Genomic DNA, 25,690 nt, shown 5'->3' on the forward strand with positions numbered 1-25,690 from the left:
GGCAAGATTCCTTTTAATCCCTTTTCTATCTTTTTCTCCTTTTGCAGACTCACGTGAATTCTCGCATTTCTAATTTGCACGCTTCCCAACACCACTAGTTATTCTCTAATGCATTCCAATTCACCTTTGGTAATTTCTGTTTTGCTCTACTGTCAAATTTCTTACGGGAATGCTTCTTTTCCCCCATTTTTCCTCCCGGGCCATTCTTGCTCTCACACCAACTGTCCCACCCCGAATCCCTCCCGGGCTCTTCAAGATCTCCTTACCCTTCTTCTCTTTTTCTCCATATTTTAGCGTCGGTGGCCGAGGTGCAGGGTCAGGACCAGAAACGGGGGCAGGATTCCCTCTCGGGAATCTCCTTGAACGGGAGGGAGGTTTCTGGAGTGGCCGCTGAGCTCGGGGCTCCGCATGGGTCTCGGATGGCAGTGCTAACTCTGCCCCTGAGAAGGCCGGGGAGGAGGAAGTGGTAGGGGTAGGGGCTGGCAGGACGGGGGCCACCGAGCCGTGAGAGAAGTTTATCCCGTAGTCCAGTTCATTCCGTGTTTCCCTTAAGGAATCCTCCCGATCTCTGCTGAGATCTGATCCCATACTCCCCGTGGCACAGAAGTTATGGGATACCAAAAATTAAATCCCGAGTTTCCGAACTCGATGCCGTTAACTTAATGATCCAACGGATGACCGTTCCGTGGATGTTCGGTTAACGGCGGGGCTCTGTAACCGCCACCGAAAAAATTAAGCGACCCCTCCTGGTCGCGGTCAAGAAGGCTTACTCGTCCCCGAACTCAAAAAGGGACGTCCTCTTTCCTTCAGGACCCCCTGGTGACCTCCCCCACCCCGTCGGGTAGCACTCACACACGAAGCGAAATATCACGCGTTCCAATCGCTTCCCCGTCGGTCGGCTGTGTCCCTCGCGGGAGCAGCGGAAACGCGACCTTAAGGTCCGCTCTCGCTTCGTGATAAATCACGTCTCATTCACACACACACTCACACACACATACACGTTCTCAAGCACTTGGTCACCCCCACTCAACCACGCTATACTTACGGTCCTTTTCCTGCGTGGATTCTTCGTGCACTTAGATTTTTACGAGTGAAACAATACCGCGGTTCCAGGGGAAAACCCCTGCTGAGTTCCCGAGCCCCCCCAAGCTAGCTTGTCCTAATGCCTAATTCCTTTGCTGTTGTGGGTTCTGGGTTCGTAAAGCCAGTTCGTTCTTCCGGACTTACCCGCTCTGCCAGGCCGCTTTTTACGGCGGGGCGCCCCCCGGTCAGAAGCAGGGATCCGTAGAATATTCAAAACTGGCCCCGCTGTTGGGCGTCAAAATTGTTATAAACGCCAGGACAAATTTATTGCCAAATTCAATAGTTTGGTTTATTAACATCCAAATCACAAAATTTAGAACCAAATTATAACAATTTCAAACAATAAAAACAAAACAATACGAACCCCACGAACAGCAAACTTACTTGACCGAAGTTCTCCCGGGAAAAGCAGAGTCAAGGGTGACCCCAGGGACACAGGACCTGGCAGCCAGTGCCTCTAGCTGGGTTCACAAACTTGCCCACCTAAAGACCCAACTTAAATACACTTAGTTTCCCCCTCGGCAACTTTCCTCCCATTGTTTCTCTAATCATCGACCATTAACTTTATTTACATTAAATCCCGAAAGGGTCCCTGGGCACATTCAAATGCTAATGTCCAGAGTTAGTCCTTGCTTTGAGTAACTGCCGTAGAGGTGTGTGATGACCGGTGTAGCGTTTGACCGTTGCGAGTCCCGATGAGCTGAGCTGCACGTAGGCAGGAGCAAGTCGTTCTCACCTTCCATTTTTGGAACCCGGAAGATAAGGGAGGTGCTTTCCAGAAGTTCGTGAAACGTGCGGGTTGAGCAGACACATACATATCTTTATATAATATATATCACAGTTCCCAATCTATAATTATTTATAAAACATGAATTAAATAACCATATTTCCCACAAGTTCCTCTAAAGAACCCTCCCAGGATCTACAGGGACGGTTTTATTTGCATATACAAATGCATATGCATTTGTCCCGGTCGCAGCAGAGGGTATCCCTGATGAAAAGGTAGTTACAGCGAACAATGACAGGGCTATCTAGGCAGGAGCTGCTCCTTTTCACATTTTAATGAGGTAGGAGAATGCCGCTGGGCGGCTTTCCTTCAGGGCAGCTTCCCTCCGTCCTCAAACTTGCTGGGGTGTGGGGGTTACCTCTAGCCGGGAGGGGGTCAGCCGCTTTCAAGGGACAACAGCTTCACCCCAGCTATGGGGTTCTCTTCAAAAAGGAAAAACTCCCATTTTTCTAAAAGGCTGGGTGACGGCACAAATTGGGAGGAGGGGGGGTTGCATTCTGAGAGCTCAGAGCTCTTTTAATATGCTAATGGGTGCTCTGTGTTTTCCTCTGGGGGGATGGTGCGACTGTCTCGCTATGGGGCTAGGACACGGATAGCCTAGCCCCCTCCAGGACCACGAGCAGTTTTTATTTCGTTCCTAACAATTGCATTTGTCTGAGTTTGAAAGACAGGTATCTGCTAGGGAGGGGGCAGGACCTCCCTAGAGATGGAGAATTCAAATCCCCTCCCTCCAAATTATTTTAATTTAGAAAATTTAAAGGGGCTTTCAGGCAGAGGTATGGGGATAGGAATAACAGTTCTTTACTAGTATGTATGACAAAGCAAACAAACAACAACTACAGCATTAATAATAAACAGAACCAGGAACCTTGAGGGCTTTCTTTCACAAAGCCCGGGGCAGTTTGATCTCGGTGCCCCTGCGGGACTCCGAGAGACCAAGCTGGAACGGTGGAAAATCCCGGGCTGGTGGATGAGATCAGAAGCTCTGCAATGGTAACTGGAACAGCAGGGATGTCCCGGCAGGGCAGGGCAGTGTGGGGCCACAGAGTAGCAGAAAGCCTCAAAGCAGTGCTGAAGAAGCCTCAGCAGCGGGACAGGGTCGGCCCAGCAGGGCAGGAGGAGGCGAGCTCAGAATTCCTGGGCACACGAGCAGATGATTGTAGATTTCCCAGGATGGGACAGAGTGATGACAGTGAACTCTTCCCGCAGCAAGCAGCAGCCTGACCGTCCTCTCTGATGCCAAGAGCAAGAGCTGGAAACTGCCCCAAAACTCGCATTATCATCTCCCCCCTCTGAGAGACAACTCCCAGAGACCCAAAAACAAAGGGTGTAGCCCCGTGCTACCCTCTCCTTTGGCCACTTCTTTGTTTTGGTCAAGCACTCACAAGTATCCAGTAGTTAGTCTCCTAACAACTTATGGGGAAAAATTCTCTAAGTGAAAAAAGAAACAAATCAACCCCTCAACAGCATTACATCTCAGCAAGATCCTCAAGAGCTGAGGGAGATTTGTGACACAACCCAAAGATGCCAAATGCTCATGCATTTAAAGAGAACACAGGAATTACTGATGCTCTGGATGACAAATGAGGCAGTTTTACACTCTCCACTCCCACTGATCATTTATCCCTTTAAAATTGTCAGGACAGTTGTACCAAAATAGCTGCTGTACCTATGCAAAGGATATTTTTAAGTGTAATTGCTCTACAGATGTCATTATGATTGGTTTTTTTTTTGGTTTTTTTTTTTTTTTTGTACTAGAAAAGCTCTTACCTCATCCCATTCTAAAAGAAAATTAGTTATTTTGGAACCGTTGTCATTTGAGGACGGAAAATAAAGAAACTATGAAAAAAAGAGTAAAAATCAAGTGGTTGTAAATGTGTTTTATAAATAATTTTCCACACTGAATATTATAAATTCCAACTGTATTTTAATACAAGGGTGCTGTGCTACTTCTTTTAGTTCTGATAGTTTAGAATATGAATTTACAAATAGTTTTATTTTATAAATGAAGCAAATTATATTCTTAGAGCTCTTTTCCTTGTGCCATGCACTGTGTGCTCACCACCTGCCTGTGCAATCTAAGGGGTCACACAAGCAACATCTGACACACGAAATAAGAACTTCATTTTCTAAGCACAGATTCTACAAATAATTTCACAGAATTCATTTAGCTGGAACCATTTTTCAGCATAACCATAAGAAAAACATGAAAACCCAAGCAAACACAGCTACCAATAAGTCTTCATAGAGAGTGGTTATATTCAAAAGTCAGATTAAAAATGAGAATCTATAAAACCATCCAAAGAAATTTAGTCTGAATGGGTCAGAATAACTAAAAGAACATTACGTCAAATCTGTTTATCATCCAGGACCTCAAGCAAAGATATAAATAAATAAAAATCCATTTTTTCCTCTCTGCCAGTTCAGAAGAGAAGAGCTCTGCTACCAACTCTCACACCAAAGCTGCAGGCAAGAAACTCAGCAAACATTGAAAAAAAGAGAAAGGAAAGTAATATTTCACTATCAATCTTCACTGAGCAACTTAACAGGCAACACCTACAGCACACATTGAATTCTTGACAAAGCTAATTTAAATACACTACACATGAATCCAGCAGAGTGCTCTGCTCCCCTTCACTTAGCCCCAGGTTTGGTTCTTACCTTCCACTGCAAGCTCAGGCTATTTTTGGTTCTATTAATCAGTTTTGGGGCAGCTGGACAGTCTGGCTCACAGCTCTCTGTCATGAAGCTCACCAGTTCTGAAATGGTTTCTTTGATGGAACTGCTGGTTGCTGAAACTCTAAACAAAGGGTAATTAATGATGTGGCTGTTGCACTGGCACCTGAAAATTTAAGGGAAGAGCTGTCAGCTTCAGGAATTTAATCCCAAGCAGTGGCTGCAGAGTGGGGGTCACACAGGTTTCACCTGTTGACCCCAAACCCCCATTTCTCACTCTTCATTTACTCTGCCATTACTCTCTGTCACAGTGGAGATATTTTAGTGCTGAAATACCTGTGGGATAGGGGATGAAAACTATGGCAGGTGTTCCCAAATGGTTACAGGATACCTGACTGGAAATGAGCCTTTTGCTAAAAACACCTTAAAATTCAAATACAGACAACACTTGTGCAGGAGTATGGGCACTAAACAGGCTAAATCATAAAATCACAATTTTCATAGGAATTGTTTCATGTTTTCAGCCGTCCTGCCTCTCTGTGGAAAACACAACCAACTGTGCAGGTGTGTCACCATGAGATCTTCCTAGTTTACTGAGCGTTCATACTAAAGTAGAAGTATGCAGCTTCTCACACTCGTTAATGTAAACAGAAGATCGTGTTTTGTAAATAGTGCCATTGTTATGAATTCCTTCTCCAAGAGAAGGGAGGTTGAATGACAGCCTCCTTGACCAATGTGGGTAAGAGGTGGGGATGCCCACTCTCCAATCCATGGTCACCTTGCTAGAAGTATAAAATAGGAAGGAATAAACAAAGCAGGAATCTTCTGCCCTGCTGCTCTGATCAACCCAGAACTCAGGCTCCGAGTGTCTTTCTGGCTAAGCTCACAGTGATACAGGTGGAGCTGTGCTCAGCATTTCCCACACTCAGAACTCTTCCACAGCTTCAGAGCAGGAGTTTGCTCCAAGGAATCTTTAATCTCATCTGCTCCTGTGCCCCAGCACTGTGTGACTCTTCCCAGTGTTCCCCTGGTTTGTTTCACCAGCTGCTCTCTCCCTGGACAGCCCAACACCTCCAGTCAGGATAATTTACTCCTCAGTATCCCATCCCACTTCCCATTTCAGCCCGTTCCCACTTCCCTGTTTGCACTGCTGCAGGTCAGACAAGCATCTCTGGAAATCAAGCTGACAAGTCAGACTTTCAGATCCAATTTCAAGGCTAAATTATTTCATTCACCACTGACTTCAGCCCACAACAATCTATAGAGTGCTGTTCTAAAAAAATACAAGCAGAGAATAATTTAAAGTTTGTAACTGAGAAATCTGAGGAGACAGAGAAGGTGGTAGGGAAGGAAATAAGGTGGTGTTTTAATGAAGTTAGAAGATAAATGGGAATTTAGATAGAAAACCCAGTGTCCACAGCATGGTGTTTCTTCAGAGTATTTGTTAACTGTTTGTATCACTCCTTTTCCATGAAGCTACAATAACCCTGGAATTCCCACATCCCCCAAAGCATTATTTTCTTTCCAGCAGCATACCTGGCATGATAATCGGTGGCTGGTCTGAGATCAGGAAGTGTAATTGTGAATTTTTCCCCACTATGAAAAGGCAAAAACAAACAGAAAGCAGAGTTACAGCTCTTCCTTAAACCTCAGAGCTCAAAGCTCATTGAAAAGCAAAATCACGTAGTGCACATTTAAGTTTCCCACTGTCCACATAACTATTTAGTGACATTACTTAAAATTTATTTCATGTGTCCTTCAGGAAGGTCTGCAAGTCAACAAACAGCTCCTGACAGAGAGACTGCTGATTGGTTAATGGTTTAAACATTGTGCTTAAAGGAAGAAACTAAACTTACACATAGACAGATTTAAATTTTCCATTTTTACCACTGTTGGATATTGCTACTTCAAATGTAAATGCTGCTGGACTATGACTATGGCTCTCTCCATTCTGTGAACTAACTGGGAGATTCCAGGACAGAACAGCTGATCTTGCTTGTATATCAGAAACCTATTAAAAGCATAAATAATGCAAGTAAGTTTGCTTTCAGCAATAAAAGGTTAATTAGTCAATAACATGGTGTCGCTAATTGGCCTAGGAAGCTCCTCACTGGAGGAATTCTTTACCTTTGGAGTGGGAATATAGAGGCATTCTTTGGATTGCAGTGATTTCCTCTTTTCATTTCTAAAGGCTTTCCCTTCCAACATCAAATCAACACCACACTGGGGCAGGAAGAGAAAATTCCTGCATCAACGTTTCCTTCACTCCTTTGGAGCAAATGCTCAGCTGGGGAGTCTTGGGCAGGACCCCAGATCCAATTCAGGCACAGACATCTCATTTTCTGACAGCTCCCTCACACAGTATTCAACCACTGATCCAAAGGACAGCACAGGCTCTGTTTGTAAAACTCAGAATTTCTTGTCTGATTTTTTTTTTGCTGCTTAATTCCCACACTCCAAATTCTCTCTGCCCAAGGCAACACAGCCCTGTGGTAGCTCTAAATACAGATGTCAGAAGCAGCAGAGAAAAAGTACTAAAGGACCAAAAATCCCCTCAAAAGCTGGTGCAAAGGAACACAACACCTGTTTGCTGTGTGGATAATGCAGAGAAGAGTTCATTAAACTTGCTCAAGATCAAACACAGACATTTTAATCACCATCATCAGACTACCTTCCTGAATAAGTCTCTACTCAAATATTTGCTCCAGTTTCTCAATATAACATCAAAAGAGGATCTATTTGTGTGAATTTTATCCTCCACACTCCTAAGTCCTCTCTGCTGAGCAAAGGATGGTTCCAAGAGTGGACAAACTTCCAAGGTTTAGCAGGGCCCTGGTTTGCAAGGTAAAGCCCTCACACACCCTGGAAAACTGCAACAGTGGAATATTCTGGGATTACAGGCTGGCAAACTGAGAAATAGTGAATTTCCAGCATGGTCGCCATTTCCCAGCTATAAACTCTGACAACGTAACTGTATTATCTTCTCTATTAAAAAAAATAAACCATTAAGAACAAAGAAAAAGGGATTGATAAAACACAAGTTATTTTATAAGAAGCACAGGCCCAGAAAATAATGGGATTTTAAGGCTAATACAACTGGCTTGCCAATGCTCAAGTGAGTATCACATTTCCTGGATTCTGTGTCAGATTCTGCAATTTATACACAAACCAGATTATCCCAAAGCCTGAGAGCAACCCAGATCATTACCAAAAGGCCACCACGAGATGGAGTTGGACTCATTAGGTCTTGAACAATGGTACTTATTGAGCAAAGTTATTTTCCCGTTTCTTTTGGCTGCGTGAGAGGCAGAAACACCAACTATCCAAAACCAACAGTGGTACAAAAACCTTTTTAGTACATCTTGCACAAAGGGGATCTTTTCCTAATGGAACAGAAATAGGTTTTCTTTGACAACACAAAAACATTCCTCCAAAAATGAGATTGTGTTAAAAAACTTTACAATAATATCTTCTCTGCCTTATGTGTTTTCCTGGGATTTCTATGGCAAAACATTCCCAGTTTGGAAGAAGTATGACACTGTCTCAAAGCAAAGCAAAGCAAATGACACTGCACAAGGTTTTTAGTAGTCACAAGGTATTAAAAAGCTGAAATTACAACTAATTAAACAGCAGCCTCTACAACTGCTCAAATTTTCATATTTCTTGAAGGTTTAAGTGACTCCCAGTTAACCAAAAAGTACCACAAACAGTGACACCAGAAGTTCTGGAAGTACCTACGGGTCACCTTCACTGGGAATATTGATCAGTCCTGGGTCAGAAACAGCAGGGAAGTAAAAGGTATAAGATTAAATCTTCTTGAAGACCTTATTTGATAAATATCAAATGAAAAAACTTGATATTCCAATGATTCTTAGAGAAAAAATAAAATCCAACCATAATGGATTTCAGGCTTCCTCTAATCCCAAACAGCCAAACAAATTTATAAATTCATCTTTTTCAGAATCTGTTTTGCAATGAATTTATAGAAAATAAGAAAATAACTGAGATTTCCCCTGTCCATGCCATCTACCTCCCATCTCTGCCTCTGGACTGCCCTTTGTTTTTCCTATCTGCTTCTGCTTTAGTGCTCCAACTGCCCTTTGCTGGCCCTTTCCATTCCCATTGGGAATTGTGGCATTGGAAGAATTAAGGACTTTATGCGGTGAGGAGAGAGGGCTGTTCAGTTTATTGTTGGTGTGACCACTGGCTTGTCTGTCCTTTAGCCTCTTCTTGAGGTGTTCCTGCATTCTGAGACTCCTCTCATCCCTCTGGATGAAGTTTGTCCTTCCATGGGAACGAGGTTCTGCAAAGAAGGAAGAAATAACTTCATTATTCTGAATTATTCATTTGACATCTGAATCTACAAGCTGTAAAAATCACTAAAACTGAGCCCTTAGAACTTCCCTGTGCTTTGTCAGTCTGGAAGTGCAGGGATTTTTGAGTTTGAGGTCTTTTTAAACTGAATTTTTTGTGCCTTTCTCCTGTCAGCTGCTCCAGATCCTACTTTACAGCTGCCTTTCTTCCCTGCTACAGACACATTTGCAAAAAATTAAGCAAATTTAGGACCCAAACTGAATTTTTCCAACACAGCCTGAATGCTGTTTTACCCTAGAGTGAGTCAAAATACGTAATTACCAATTCAAGATTGAGAGACAATGAATGGTCTTACTAAGTCTAATTTCTGTTTTAAGTCTTGATTATAAAATAAGTATTAGAGCTTCATTTAATTCAACATAACCCTAGTCCTCCACTTATTTATTGCTTCGTACAGTTTTTAGAGTGGGTCTGCACTTCACCCTCCACTCTGGATAACGACATTTTTTGGGTTATTTTTGTTCACTTTTCAGTCATATTTGGACTAAAAAGAAAAATACATTCATGTATCAAATTAAGTTCATTTTCAATAAACTTCATGCCAAGGCAGTGACAAAACTCAGTGCGCAGAGTTTTAGGGAAAGGAGTTTTAGGAGTCACTGCTGTGAGATTTACAGTGGCAAAAGCAGGGATGCATGGAAAACACAATATTTCTCAGGTACAAATTTGCATAATTCCTTGAAAACAGAGGATTCAAACAGAAAATTCAGAGGATACATAACCACACTTTGCACATGGTGAATACCTGACTCACGGGGGTGTTCTAAGTTAATACCAGAACCCCAGGGAATGTATGGGGAGGCAGGGCCAGCTGTCAGGGCATTCCCGGGCTCTCTCACCTTGCTCCTGGAACATGAGTGGTGGCGGGTGCTGGTGCATGAACTGAGGTGGGAGCTCTCCTGTGCTGGGCACCGTGAGGAACATGGGGTGAGGGGGAGGTGGGAGCAGGGCGTGGTGTATGTAATGGGGCACATGGGGGGGAGGAGGAGGAGGGAGATGCATGGAAGGATGGAATTCCCCCAAGTTGGGCACCACCAGCACTCTCCGAACTCCATTTTCTTCTACCACCTGCCGGGAAATGGGAGAGATCAACTGTGAGTCCAGAGACAATCCCATAAAATATTGTACACTTAACAAGGAATTTCTCTGCTCCAGGTCACACCCAGCACCTGACAGGCAGGGGTTTGCACACCAGACTGGATTCCAGTGGAAACCAGGCAGGTACTGCTGGGATAAAGTGGAGTTTGAGGCAGTCAGTCACACCAAAATGCTGAACAATCACAGAATCCCAGGATGGTTTAGGCAGGAAAAGACCTTAAATTTCATCTCATCCCACCTCTGCCATGGACAGGGACACCTTCCACAGAACAGGTTGCTCCAAGCCCCATCCAGCCTGTCCTGGAACACTTCCAGGGATGAGAGTCCACAACCTGTTCACTCCTGAATTATTTCACTCCACTTTGGCAGAATCCAAGAAAATCAGCCCTGGACTCCTCCAGACACTGGAAACACAAAGTTATCACCTCATCTGACCAGAACAGTCGAGGTAACTCAAGCTCTGATTTAAAGCCACTTTCCAACTTGTCAATCCCTGTCACAACAACCAAGGAAAAACAACCCAACCCTGATGATTTCAGGTAACAGCAAACACAGAACAAATAAATGTGGTTTTCAGTCTGAGCAGCTCAGTGCTGCCAGGGCTTTGCCCACTGTTTGCACTGAGGGATCCATTTCACAGGGATCAGAAAGCGTCAGGGGGAATCTTTCCTCAAGGTCTGCAGAGCTGAAGAACAGCAGAAGCCCAAAATGCAGCTGTGTGCAAAAAGAAACTGCCTGGAGAACCCAAGAACTCACAGTTACAGGTTTCAAACTTACTCAGAACACTCCTGATTTTCAACATTACTACAACACGAGTTCTGTTTCCACATTTGGTTTAAATTATTTCCTTTTAAAATGCATTAATTTAGAAATAAATCAAACTGGGAACTGGGAGTATCTCTGGTAACAACACACAGGTCTGACCTGAACAACACCCAGGAGTGGAAAATCCATGGCAGTGGAAAAGCAAAGTTGGCAGAGCCCAGAGCCCTGCTCATTTCCCAAACATGTCACTGGAATCAGTGTTTGCATCACCACCACACTCTGCACACTCTGTCCCAGCAGTGCTGCTTTGCTGGAATTTCAGATCAGGGCTGGTAAAGAAAGGGGCACTGAAAATTCAGATAATTTTTTATATTAAAATAGAAAACCTGCAGCCAGTTGGGACTGTTCACATGACCCAGCTTCACCCTGCAAACAGGACTGATGAAAAATAAACATGCGGATCCTGTTCATGGAGCTCAGACAGTCAATTCAGAGCTGTCCTTGTTACAAAAAGTATCTTTAACTGCTGGGAGTAGGATTTAAAAAATCCTGGAAATCGGATCAAACATTACTCAGTAACAGAGGGGACAGAGCTCACAATAAAGTGAAACAGTTGGTAAGTTCAATGGAAAAAATAGCTTTTTTCACAGCTAAAATCACCAGTAAATAATAAAAATATTATTAAAATTTCCCCAAAAACCACACCGCAAAAGAAGGAGAAATAAATGTACCTGAGATACGTAACTGGGAGGCACAAAAATTGGTGGCATGGAACCGTTTGGTGACATCATAGGGACATGTGCTGGACCTGGTGAGGACAAGGGTCCACTTTTTAACAAGCAAGGCTTTTCCCATCTGGAGACATCTTTTTCCAAAGGTGGGAGCTCATCCTGGAGCCTGAAACATCAGGAATTGCATCCCATTCTCTGATTATTTGCTTTATCCCAACCACCACGCTTTGGCCAACAGTGTCTTTTTAATTGCACAAAAATCTGTAAAAATAATTTTAACTCTTAATTTGTGACAGCTGAAAGTCTGTAGTAATGAAGGCAAATGCAGGTCTTGGGGTAAAGCTGATGTAGGAACTTAAAAAAAAAAATTAAATACATTATTTTTTATGTTAAGCTCAAGGGAAGTATTCCTGTAGGGGATTTGATAAAAGCAGAATGGACAAATTTGATATAATATTGTGTAAAATGGTGACAAATACTCTAAAAATGGAAATACTGATAAATTCAACTTGACTTACAGGAGATATTTTGCCTTGACTCTGATTTTCTGTCACTTGACCAGAAGGTAGAAAGGAATTTGCAGGCACGGCATGGAGCAATGATTCCCCCACCTCACAGCACAGGGAGGTCCCAGTGCCCATTAAAGTTCTTTAAATTATTGTGGATTAAATGCTATAGGAATTGTTATGAACAGATTTCCAGTGGGTATGAGGGCTTAGGAAGCTGCCCATGTTCACTGCTGTGGCCCTGGGAGGGGGGCAGAGCTGTGTCTCTGGAGCACCAGCTGCCGGGCAGCCACGGCCGCGCCGTGCTGCCCTGATGGGCACAGCCGCTGCTGGGGGAGCCACGGCCGGGCTCTGGGCAGAGTGGATGAGGGGGGGAGCACTGTAACCCCCAGCGTTTCCCGGTCGCTAGGGGTTGTGCCATCCCTGTCCCTGCCGAGACAGCCGCTCCATCTCCCCAGAGGAAAATGCAGAGCATCCATTAGCATATTAAAAGAGTTTCTGAGTACTCAGAATGCAACCCCCTCCTCCCAATTCGTGCCATCACCCAGCCTTTTAGAAAAATGGGAGTTTTTCCTTTTTGAAGAGAACCCCGTAGCTGGGGTGAAGCTGCTGTTCCTAGAGATCCGCTGACCCCCTCCCGACTAGGCTAGAGGTAGCCCCACACCCCAGCAAGTTTGAGGATGAAGGGAAGCTGCCCTGTGGCATTCTCCTACCTCATTAAAATGTGAAAAGGAGCGGCTTCTGTCTAAATGGCCCGGTCATGGTTCGCTGTAACTACCTTTTCATCAGGGATACCCTCTGCTGCGACCAGGACAAATGCATATGCATTTGTATATGCAAATAAAACCGACCCTGTGAATCCTGGGAGAGCTTTTTTGAGAGGAACTGCACCCCAAGATGGGAAGCTAGATGCATCAGAGGAGAATTAGATAGTGCCCTGGCCGAGGAAGGAGTGGATGCACCCCCTGGCCTGGTTTGAAGATTCACCATGACCTTTGAGGAGTCTGAATGGAATGGGAACCGGCCAGCTGAAGTGACTCAGAGAACGGGAAACTCTCGAGGTTTTTCCCTGAGGGTAAAGAGCTAATGCGCGCTACTCTGCCCTCCAGTGACAGACCCCTCACCGCTCTGCCTTCTGATGGTTGTCCAGAGAGAGCTTCTAGCTGTTCCTGTGGAGACAAGGACTTGGCACCTACTGTGGGCAGCTGAGTGAAGAACTGCAACAGCACTTGCTCCTTTGGATTTCCACAGCAGCATGAGAAACTCCTCTCGGAGTCTACAATCCTGCTGAGGACTTTAATGATGAGCTGATCACTTTAATAAAGAGCTGAATATTAATAAAGGCATATGCCCTGTTCTTTTCAGGAATCACGTGTTAAGATCCTGGGAAGACACTTAGTCAAGGATCACAGCAAACCTATCTTTTGGGAATGAAAATCTGCAGGATGCAGGGAATTCTGGCAGCTTCCCAGTGCTGCCTCATTTGTGCTTGGAGACAAATTGAAAAATCTGATTTATTCCAGTGCAGAAAACACATCTGACATCATAGAAAAAACCCAGTGGAATAACCCTAGAACCAAAATATTTGTATTCAGGACTTGAGCTTCCCTTTACCTTGAATGCACTGAATGTGTCCATCTTCAGTTGTAATTGTAAATGTTTCACCTGGGTTTACCTGGACAAGAATCACCTACAGGAAACAAAACACAAAAGAGAGGTTGGGGGCTTTTTAAATTTTAGAAATTCTCTGGGGGGAAACCCCTTCTCTTTAGAGACAAACAACAAGAGCTTTGGCAACCTTGGAGTAAAAAAGAAAAATGGGTAGAATGATGGGTAGAATGAAAATATTTCTTCCTACTTTGACATAAAATCCTTATATTTTTTCTCTGGCTACTCCCAGAAGTGCTTCACCTGATACACAGGAAAAAGCTTTTAATTTCAAGTTTCACACTGCTTTTTCTGCTTTTACTGAGGCAATAATGACCTGAGATTCACATTGCATTCCAGGCTTTTCCCACCACCTCTGCCCCACAGCTCCTGTGAGCCCAGGTGTGTTTTCCTTGTGGAAAGAATACAAGCCTCAGTGACATCCTGCAGGTCTCTTTGGACATGGCAATGTCCTCTTGCACACAAATCCACATGGAGCTGGGCCAGGATCACTCCTTAGGCAGTGTTGGGATCCCAAAACATCCCCTCATCCTGCCCCAGCCTCAGGGGAATTTTGGCAGCTGCACTTTATTGTAACATCTATGATATTCCACAGCTAATCCTTTAATAAAAAGGGGGTTTGGCCAGTTAAGAACTGCAGGTACACAATTAAAATTCCATCCTGGTGACAGCTGGCACTTATGTAAAAATTGAAATAAAATGTATTTGTTAAAGCAGCTGTGAGAATCAGTATAATTTTCTTCCATTCAATTTTTATAAAATATTTTTGCACTATTCATGGAGTGACATTTGTAGCAGGTAGATGGGACCTGAAGAAATCACCTGGTCATTTAATTCCTGGTAAAATGAGCTACACATGACATTGATGAATGATTTTTTTCTCTGCTGTCACATTTTCAGTGCTGGAGCTCCCTGAACTCCCCAGGCACCAGTTTCACTGTTCTCATCACTATAGACTCCAAGGATAAATGCTAAATGCTATTTTAACACTGGTTTTGTAGCTTCTGCATATTGGTGTAATAATCTTTGATTTTATTTTTCATAACCTCCCTTGTAAGGGAGAACTGATGCTCCTTGTACAGGAGAATTTTACTTTGGGTGGATGAGTTGTTTCTGGATATAAATGAGCCACCAAAATCCCTGAAAAGGCCATTTAGGCACTCAGTAATATTTATTATTGGTTCCAGGAGAGGGAGAGATGGCAGATAATGCCTTTAAACGTGGCATAATTTGCATTAATAAGGAAATTTATGCAGATTTGTCACTTCGGAATGCAAGTAAATGCATGACTTTAATGCTAATAAATTTCTTGGGGTAAAGGGAGAGAAGTGGTGTTAGTTGTTTAAAGAAAACTGACAATAATGGACTGGGGATTTGCCAGAGCACAAGAAACAGGAAAAAGATTTGCTGTGGATCCAGGATTCCAGAGACAGGGATTGACCTCAGGAAAAGGCTCATCTTGGAGGACAAAACTCAGAGGCAAGAAAGGGATCCTTTAAGAGATTCAGAGCCTCTGAGAGTGGCACATCTTCAGGCATCCATGAACTCCAGCTCTCAGAATCAGCTCAGGAAAACTGAGGGAAGGGTCCCAATCGAATGCTGCAATCACAGGGCTGCAGCAGATGGGAGCCTGGAATTCTAGGAATGCACAGACCATGTCTTAGCGCAGTGACTCACTGGATTTAATGAAGCAAATGTGTGGTGGTGGATTTTTGTTAAGCTATTTTGAGTTCTGTATCTCAGTGGTTCTTCCCTGTTCCCCGCCCCCCCCCCCCCGCTTGATGCGTCAGGTGCTGTCCAGGCATGTCCCCCTTTTTGTCTCTTTGTCTACCTCTCCTACCCCTGCCCTGTCCCTAGAAGCTTCGGTCAGCTGTCCATCTCTCCCCTGACCCTCCCCTATGTTATGGAAAAACCCCTGTCCATCTGTCCTGGGACCAATCACCTGCTTGTTCCACACCCCCACTCCTCGGTCTTAAAAACGGGCACGAGCTTTGTTCCTGGCTCCTTTTCGTACCCCCTCTTGGGGAATAAAGGTCTCTGAGAAATCGTACAGAAAAGAGTCTTCTCTAGTCCTTGCTCCGAAGTCTAGACACCGCAACACCTGTTGCCGTAGAAGAACAGCCTTGTTCTGCACCGTTACCTGAATCTGCCGGCAGATTTGGGACCAGTCCTTGGCACAGCCGGGAGTCAGAGCTAGCTGGGATTCTTCCGGCCCTGTCAACTGGCACCTATCGCCGCGGGGCAGTAAAAACCCCAGACAAAATAAACTGCTTTGAATAGCCACTCACTGCAGTGAGAGAGCTGAGGGACCACGGCGTCAGCAAAGCCATGCCATCCCAGCCACGTGCAAGACAGCCGCTGTGTGCGCCGCTCACCCACCCCGACCAGGAGAGAGACTCCACGGGGCTGCTCTGCTGTCACTGCCACTGCGGAGCCACGCTGCTGCCTGCTGCAGCCGGCCTCAACGGAGCCTGCAGCACCCATGAGCCACGCTGCTGCCGAATGCGCCACCACCGCCACAGCCAGCCCACACCTGCCATCACGGCCAGCCCACGCTGCACTCTGCTCCAAGCAACCGCCGCCGCTGCGCAACTGCGGCTGTCATGGCGGCTGCCAAACACGCAGACTGCATCAGCCATGTGCTCGCACGTGCTTGCCCACGCCGTTTAAGCCGGTTGCCAGCCACATGCTCACCCATATTGCTGCCACGCCGCACAGCCACTGTTTGAGCAGGCTGTCAGCTGTGTGCTCGCCTGTGCTGCCCACCTGCCATGCCGGACAGTCACCGCTGGTCTCCCACTGCCTGCTGCGGACCGCGGCACCGAAGATTTACAGTTTGTAGAACATCAGTGCCTCTGTGGAGCCAGCTCACTTTTTGGTCACGGCAGCTGACGGGAAGGAGAGGCAGCCCTGCAGCAGCTCCCACAGGGTATCTCCCGGCTTTGGGGACCTAACTTGCAGCTTTTATTTCCAGGACCATCAGTCAGTGAGTTACCTGACCGCGCGGCAGGCAGGGGTACGGGTGTTGCCCCCGGGGGAAGGGGGAGCACAGGGTGCATGTGGCGGACGCGCCGCAGGCTGCCAAGAAAGCCACAGAGTCGGCTGCGTACCCTGGACAGGATCCCTGGGCTTTCCTTTTGCTTTTCTTTTCTCGTTTTACTGCAAGGGAGGGAGGATCATTGATTCTGCAGTCTCAGTGGGAGCCAAACAGTCCGCAGAATGCAGAGAAGTGTTTGTCCAAGTTAAAGATTCCCTGGTGGTGGGAAAAATACATTTTTCTCAGGCTTTGTTAAAAAGGTTTATTAGCTGATTGTTTCTTCATTTTCCAGGTGTGACTCCTAAAGATGTTAAAAGTGCAGCTTTTTGGAATGTTATGAATTCAAAAATTATTGATTTAACTAAAAAAGGGGACCCTTCTGGGGATGATTTCTATTCTTTGCTTGCTAAAATCCAAGCTGTAGTGAGTGAGCAAGAAAAAGACCCTGAGAAAATGAAAAAACAACAAAGCCAGTGTTCCTCATTTCCTCATAATACCTCTCTTTCCCAAACCCATTGTCCCAATCCCTAATCTCCAAAGCCTTCTCAGCACCCCTGCCCCTGCAGCAAAGTGCCTTCTGCCAAACAAATTTCCCTAAACCCTCTACCTATTCCCTTTGTTCTAGTTCAAAATCCCCAAAATGAATCTAGTTTGCCTTGCACCCTCCAAAATGGCTCCCAAGGGGAACAAAATGGCTGACAGAGCAGGACACGCAGCAGACTGGGCGGATCAGAGAGCCCCGCACCTTAAGTACGGTACCCCTGACCCACCACTGTCCAACACGTATTTTTTATTTACTAAATTTTACCAATACCTACTACCTTTACTAACATGTCAGTTCTACTCTAAGCCAATCTCTAAAACCCAACTCAGCACAAGATGGGGGACGAGAGCAAGAACAAGGAAGACAGGGACCACACCCCAATTCTTCCATCTTGTCTCTTCAGCCCCATATGCTAAGAATCCTAATTTCTATATTTATATTCTATAATAAACCATCCACTACTTATTTTAAATTCTTAGGATTTGTGATTCTTCCTGCATGTGAGTGTTCACTCCCACAGACAGGAATCAGAGTCAGTATCCTCCTGGGATCTGTGTGGGTCTAACTGACCCCCCTGTACAGATCCCAGACCCCCCTGTCCGGTCTCCAAACCCTCCAGGGTGGCCAGAGGGATGTTCTAGGCTCCAACATCCTCCCCTCCGACCAACTCCTTCCTGTCACCTAATCCCTCCTACCCTCTGGGGACCACACCGTCTTTTGAGTCAGCCCCTTCAGCTCCTCCCCCTGTGCCAGTCAACCTGACTCCTCCCCTGGCTCCACCCAGGGTTCCACCCAGGGTTCCACCCCCAATGACATCACTGGGAATCTCCACCCCCTTTGGTGACCCTGCCCATGATTCCGCCCCCTTTTCATGTAGCTCCGCTCACTAACTTCCTACTTCCGTTTCCCACGGTCCCACATCCGGTTCCCATGGTCCAGAATGCAGAAGTGACTGGCCCAAAAGCCTAAACCCACAACAAGAATTAGAAGCCATTCCTTTTGCTGCCCCTGTTACCTACAGTCGAAGGGCAACCCAACCAAAATGGGAACCTTTCTCTTACCAATGCAAAAAGGAGCTTTGCAAAGCTCAAATAGAATTTGGTTGAAAAAGTGAATTTTTTAAAAGCTTAATAGAAGCCACTTTTTCATCAAATATGTTAGTTCCTAGTGACCGCAAAGATTTATTTTCATGCCTCCTTTCCCCCACAGAATATATTCTGTAGGAAAGTGATTTATTAAAATATGAATATCGATCTAATATCAATATCCAACTGTGACGGACAAAAGACTCTCTAACAGTTAAAGATAGAAAGTGTATGTTTATTGCGACGCCGGGCAGCGCGTGGGATAGCTCCCTAATGTGCACTGCAAAGATCACAGGTAATTACAAAGCCTTTTATTTACAAAAATGTTGAACACACAAAATACAAATGCATATTCATACCCCTCTCACTTCCTCTTCTCCGCTTCGTATGCTAATTGACAAAAAAGGCTATTAAGCATGCGTAGTTTGTTCCCTGAAATGGCTCGGTGGTCCTTTTGTGAGGAGTGGTCACCAAAAGGAGGAAGTAAAACGAGTCTTCCTCGTTCTTAAATTTCAACCTTTTCAATGCAGATGTGATTAATGGCTGGTAGAACTACCTGTTTCCTGTTTTCCAGGACTATTTCAGTGGGTTTCTGGAAACAGGAGGTCTGGTGTTGTATTGATTAGTTTCTCTGTTTGACAAGCAATGAGTTATTAAATGCAGGGTAGCTTATCTTAAATCCGGTTTCTTTTAACCATCCTCTAACTTTTAACTGATTTCAGCAAAGCTTATCTATTCCTTTCAACTAAATCAGCAACATCTATTGTTAACTGTAACCTTAGCTTTTCTCAAAGTTTCAAAATTAGTTTCTCAAAAGGACATGGAAGAGGTTATTAAAGGACCTCCTTCCTGAGCTCTTGCAAATCCCCTAATGTGCAGTTGATGCACAAAACAATCCAATTACAATAGACCATATAAGTGGCGAAGGAGATTGGGATCAAGCACACAAGCAAGCTGGGGGTATACCTCAGCCTGTTCTCCAATGCGTGAAAGGAGCTGCTGAAAAAGCTTTCCAAATTATGCCTACCAAAGATGCTAGACAAAGTTATATTTCTGTTAAACAGCCTCCTGAGCTCTTCCTAGATTTTATAGACAGGCTTCGTGCTGTGGTGGAGAGTCAAACAGAAGACCTAGAGTTACAACAAAAGATGATCCTAGAAGTGGCGCAAACCAATGCCAATGAGGTTTGCAAGAGAGTCCTAGGACTCCCTGTTCATCCACCACCAACCCTGGACCTTCTCGTTGAGACGTGCATGAAGCGAGCCATCACAGACCCAGAAGAATTGTGAAAAGGACCCTGGCTCAGAAGCAAGACTGCGACACCAGCCACCATCCCACCTCAACCACCAGTAGCTCAGAGAGTCACGTCATCAGTGTGGGCAAGAAGGACACATAACGCGGTTCTGTCCTTTCAAAATCAAAACATCACACACACCAAGGGGGGAGAGGGGAGGAGAAGGGGAGCCTGCTGCTAGGGCCGTTTCTACAGGTTAATAGATCTTAAAGGTCTAAGAACATTTTAAAGTCTTATACAGAGTTGTTTATTACACGAAAGTATAAGTCTGAAGGTGCAAGAGTTTTAAATGAGCGGTCTTACAATCGGTTATGAGTATAAAGTCTTAGAAATAAAATACCAGAACAAATAGTAGTCTTAACATGGAATTTAACATAACATTCCAGCCTTATGATAAATTAACCTCCAACTCCAGACCCCAAGCAGGGTTCCCGGCTGCGGGGATCGCAGTGACAGGAAAGGGTCCCGGGACCCTGAATCCCAAGCAGGGTTCCCAGCCGTGGGGTCCCAGGATCATGAATCGCAGACAGGGTTCCCGGCCGCGGGGTCACAATGGCAGAAAGGGGTCCCGGGGTCCCGCACAGAGTCCCCGGCAGCCCTGAACAGAGTTCCGGGGCAAACGCCGCAGGGGGGAAAGGGAAGGGACCGGACCCCAGGGCCCTGATCCAAGCGACAAAGACTACAATAGATGGTACCTTTAGAATCCCATTCGGCTCCCAGGCAGGGCTCTTTCCTCAGGCTGCGGAAGGTGGAGGTTTGATTGATAGATCAGATTGATCGATCGATACCTTCACTTCCAACCCAAAGGCTTTTTATCCATATGTTACAAATGCATATTCATACCTTTATCTACACACTACCCAATCTAGGTGCAATTTTCTAAGTTTGTAAAACTATGAAAAACTACGAAAAGCAGTATCAAAAACCTACGCATATAGCATATCTATTAGTGCAAAAAACTCTGTCTTGCTAGCTTAAAAATTCTATCTTGTTATGTGAAAATTTTATCTTAACATACATGAAAAACTTTATCTTATTTGTGCAAAATTCCTACCAAAAATTATAATCAGTACTCTACTCTATTTTTGTTGTCTAAACTCTATCAGTAGGCCTGAAACTCTGTACTTCTACACTAACAACTAGGCACTTAGGATATGTGAAGCCTAAAACTGAGGCTTAGATTTCTGTGTGTGTGGCTTTATATATACAAATTTTTCTAAAGGTTTTAATTCAATCCCTGCACTTCTCACTCTCTGTGGAGGATCCATGGAAACATGGACTCCAACATCTCCCCCTCCTTGTTGACTCATGTAGACTTTCTCAACAGCCTTATTAATCATCTATATTTGTTTTAGGTTTGGCTAACTGGTAAATCTGTGCTACTAAAAGCAAGCGAAGCAAAAGGGCAAAAGGAGAACATACAATTGTTCCCCACATCTACTAACAGAAATTCTACATTACTACAGATTCCCACATTAAAATCCCTAAAGTCCAAAGTCTTTCATGACTGAAGAACACGATAACAGGTGCAAATCGGAATCTCTGTGCAGTTCATGTCTGCGTGCTTGCTCCTCTGTTCTTAGATTGGTCAGCGTGTTTCTGTGCTTGATGTTTTCTTCACATTCTTTGCTAGAATTCACCTGGGCTCCAAATCTGCAGAAACACAAGCAAGCCCTTTGCCCCAGGTTAATAGAAGAAGTGCCGCAGCTGATCCTGACGATAAGAGAGGAACTCAGGAGACATTTTCTGGGTTGTGAGCAGATCAGGGCAGGAGGCAGGAACTCCTGCAGTTTATTTACAAAAGAAACTTATATACACCTCCTATAATGTCCATCCATTGGAGGATCAAAGTCCCACCTTTCAATTTCACTGGCCAAACTAACTGTCCGTTACCTTTCCTCCTCCCATCTAGAAATATGTAAACAAGGAAAGACAGCAAAACATGGCCAATGTTTACATTAACAAGCGTGAGAAAAGCTGCACATTCTCTTTCAATATGAGCACTTGACATACAGGAAAAAGCTCATGGCAACATCTCACCCTTTTAAGTATATTAAAAAAGAAAACAGAAAAAGAAAAATGAACAATTATGTTACAGGAAAAAAGAGAAAGAAAAAAAAACCTGTATAAAGTTCACCAACCTTCATTTAGGTAACGGTGTGAGGGCTACACGTTGGTCTGATTCTGCCTTTGCTACCCAGGGTTTCACCCTGAACCCCTTGCAATAACCTGCTCAAAATATCTCGAGCAGAGTCTAACATAATTTAACCAACAACCCGCATATTTTTAAATTTTTATAAGATACAAGGGAATATATGGTGCAAAAGGCAGGAGCATTCCAAGAAAAATCAACCACTCAATTCAAAATTCTGGACCCCAAAAGTTCTGTCCCAAAACCACAACCCCAATAACATGCACTTTCCCCACAGAGGTCGAATGGTTACGGTACATAAAACTGAACCATAGCAAACAAGTCCTCTGAGTCCATGATTAACAGTCCGCTGGCTCTAACAGCATCACACTGCTCCAATCAGTCCTTGTCCAGCAGCTCCACAGGATCCAAAGTCTCTATGGAGGCCATATAGGAAAAGAGAGGATGCCAGTCCGTGTCCATGTCAATCAGATCTCAAAGAGGCTTCTCCGATGGGTGGCACAGGGTGCACAGGGTTAAACAGGATCAGTCCAATGCACCTGAGGCAGCTCAGCAGACTTGCAGCGGCCGCCTTCATGGCAAAGATCGCAGAACCTGAGGATAGAGAACTTAGAAAACACAAATTGAGCAATTGAATTTCTCTCAAAGAATTCATGATATATAGGATGTGGACGTAGAAACCCACTGCAAAGATCCAAAGAAACTGACCATCGCTGTGTGGCAACATCAACACTTCCTACACTTGAGATGATGGCTGTAAACCAGCCAGAGAATTTTTCTCTTGTTCTAGAGCTTGGAAAACTGTTTTGTTCCCCTGATGTCTTCGGCCTTTTCTTCTTCGCCTCCGACTTTTCAGGCTTGGCAAGGGCTCGGCATGACCCACTGCTTTGCATGTTTCTGCAGTATGGTCTGGACCCCCACATTGTGCGCAGAGAAACAAGGGAGTCACTTTCTGTGCCTACTTTTCCTGTTCTCCACTAGCCTGAATATCTGTCTGTGTCTTATGTTCCTTATCCAGCCTCTTATCAGCTGGCTGTGGAGCAGCCGTTGGGGTAATCACCATAGAATCACAGGTGTTTAGAACTGCACAGGTCTGGATCATTTCCAGGACATTAGAAGTCTCTGGAATGGTTTCCAGGAGCCTCTGGCAAGCAGAATTAGCATGGCTTCTTGCTAATTGCTCTACCAAAATATTTCTCAAAATGCTATCCCTGACTCTCGTCTTTAAAAAATTCATCACACGCGATATAAACTTATGAAAAGCTTCCTCTGGCTTCTGTGCTATGTCTGAGAAGTCCTGCTTTGGGGAGAAGGATAACTTGGATTTTATCAATGCAGATATCCCTATGTATCTGCACGAATCTAAGACAGTGCGAGAAAGACCAGTTTGCACATCAGGGCAAGCATATTCACTCCTCCCCATAAGTAGATCAGCTCCGACCCCAAACAAGGGATCGTCTCGAGGCAGGTGGCTATTTTTGACAGCCATTTCTCCAGCTAGGAATTTCCAACTTCTCTCAAAGGTAAAAACCTGTTGAAGTTCAAACATCACTGCTGCAAAGCCTCTTATTTCATAGGGAAATATGAGATTCTCAAATTCTGCACTTATCCATTGAATTGCCTCAGTGAAGCTTGTATTATTTTTTGCCACGTCCCTTGATAAGGGAAACGGAACTGCCCACGATGAAGCATCTTGGCTATGATGCTGTGGAACCTTGCCCACAGGTCCCTGAACTGGCTTGGGCAAAGCTGCATCTGCAGACAGCAGCTCCGTTAGCTTAGCAGCCTGATTCGGCTGGGATATCTGACTAGAAACCTCATCCGATTTCATGACAGGAAAAGCGCGCATATCAGACAACGCTTTTGCCCCGTTATCATCCCCCACCGCCAACTCGACCCCGCTGGGAGGGCGGGCGGGGGATAGTGACACGCTCAGTCTCTGCTCTGAGCGGGGGGGTGCTCGTCGCGCTGGGCAGGGGGGCGTGGCCGATGGGCCACAGCTCTCAGCTCCTGCTCTGTCAGCTGATGGGTCAGTGGGCGGGGCCACGCGAGACAGCGGCAGCTCTGCGGCGGCTCCAGCACTCAGACCCCCCCCCGCTGAACAGGGGGGGCACGCGGCGGTGCCGCGCAGTGGCGCAGGGGGGCTGCCCGGCGCGGGGGGGCTGCCCGGCGCGGGGGGCGGCGGGACAGGACCCGTGCGCAGCAGCCGGCAGGGGGCGGGGACAGGGCAGGGCGGACGCGCGGCGGGGACCGCGGCTGTGGCAGGGGGTGGCGCTGGCAGCGCCAGCGGGCACAGCTGGTGGCCCCCCCTGCTCCCTGCGGGGAGGCCGAGGCGGCACGCACGGTGCGGCAGACCCCATGGCCTGCCGGGCTCCCGCGCCGGGGCGGGGCCGGGCGGCGCCTTGGCCTCCCCGCGGGTTCGGGACCCCAGGACCCCTCATTGCCATTGTGACCCCGAGGCCAGGAACCCTGCTTGGGATTTGTGATCCTGGGACCCTTCCTGCCACTGTGACCCCACGGCCGGAACCCTGTCTGGGATTCGTGATCTCGGGACCCCTTCCTGTTATCATGACCCCACGGCTGGGAACCCTGCTTGGGGTCAAGAGTTGCAGGTTGCTTTATCCTAAGGCTGGAATGTTATGTTAAGTTCCATGTTAAGACTACTGTTTATTCTGGTATTTCATTTTCTAAAGACTTTATACTCATAACTGATTGTAAGATTGTAAGACTGCTCATTTAGGACTCTCGCACCTTCAGATATATGCTTTCATGTAACAAACAACTTTGTATAAGACTAAAATGTTCTTGGACCTTTAAGATCTATTAACCTGTAGAAACGGCCTTGGCACTCCTTTCCCGGGCAAGATGCTCGGGTCCACTTCGAAAATTGGTTCAGCTGTCATTTTATAGGGTCAAATTGTCAAGTCAAAATGACCTGAATTTATTTTTTTGAAGCAGAAACCATCTGAGCTTTTGGCAGAACATCCATCCAGATAGAGTCAGGGCTTGGCCAGGGCTCAGGCTCTAAACTGGAGTGAGGTCCCTTAATACATTTCTAAAACAAAGATCTTAACAGTAGCAGTTATGAAATACTTAAACAATTAAAAATGAAGGCAAGATCTTGAAATTACACGTGTCTTTGGATAATTAGAAGAAGGATATTAAAGCACACCAAAAATCAACTGCGAATAAGGAAAATTAACAAATTCACATCAAATAATATATCAACACTAATCATCTTAGAAAGTTGAAATAACACTTTTCTAAACTATAATATAACTTACAATAAAGGAACTTCACTTGAGGTACAGTAGGTTCAGCTTCAGGCAGGTTTTGGATGACCTTTTTGCATTCCCCATTCGCATTTGCATAAGGAAGATTATGAAGGAGAATTGGACGGGCCACATCATCCTCACATTGTCTCTCCAAAGCTTGTGTCAAGCGATCAATAAATGCTGCATAAGGTTCAGCTGCTCCTTGCTTTACTCCTGTATATGTTCCCTCAGGGATCCCAACTGGTTGGGTGAGTAGCAAAGCTTTGCGAGCAGCATTACACAGTTCTGTCTAGATCTAATTGATCCTCTGGCCTATCATGTGGTGGGTCTCTGGCCATATCTGCCAGTGTTACTGCAGTGTGAGGATCACCCGCATAATTCTCCAGCAGTTGAATCAAAAGCCTTCTCCATTTTGATTCCCATAGCATGTATCGTGACTCTGTCAGTATTAAACTGGCAATATAATGACAGTCATATGGTGTTAAGTCTACATTTTGAAATACTCATTTTAATAATTGCTTAAAATAGTCCTAGGACTCCCTGTTCATCCACCACTGACCCTGGACCTCCTCGTTGAGACGTGCATGAAGCGAGCCATCATAGACCCAGAAGAAT

At 45.3% G+C, this 25,690-nt stretch overlaps 1 protein-coding gene across 1 annotated transcript in view; it reads right to left on the reverse strand.

The window, feature by feature from the left end:
* Nucleotides 1-25,690, reverse strand: part of LOC134565035 (fibronectin type-III domain-containing protein 3a-like) — a 77,168-nt gene that overhangs the window by 16,215 nt on the left and 35,263 nt on the right. Inside the window, 9 exon segments of the mRNA XM_063424399.1 lie at nt 3,641-3,709; nt 4,532-4,670; nt 6,083-6,142; nt 6,403-6,557; nt 7,641-7,696; nt 8,577-8,849; nt 9,760-9,988; nt 11,515-11,591; nt 13,635-13,710. Coding sequence (XP_063280469.1) covers nt 3,641-3,709; nt 4,532-4,670; nt 6,083-6,142; nt 6,403-6,557; nt 7,641-7,696; nt 8,577-8,849; nt 9,760-9,988; nt 11,515-11,591; nt 13,635-13,710 — 1,134 coding nt within the window.

The sequence above is a fragment of the Prinia subflava genome (assembly GCF_021018805.1).
Source record: "Prinia subflava isolate CZ2003 ecotype Zambia chromosome W unlocalized genomic scaffold, Cam_Psub_1.2 scaffold_31_NEW, whole genome shotgun sequence".
NCBI lineage: Eukaryota > Metazoa > Chordata > Aves > Passeriformes > Cisticolidae > Prinia > Prinia subflava.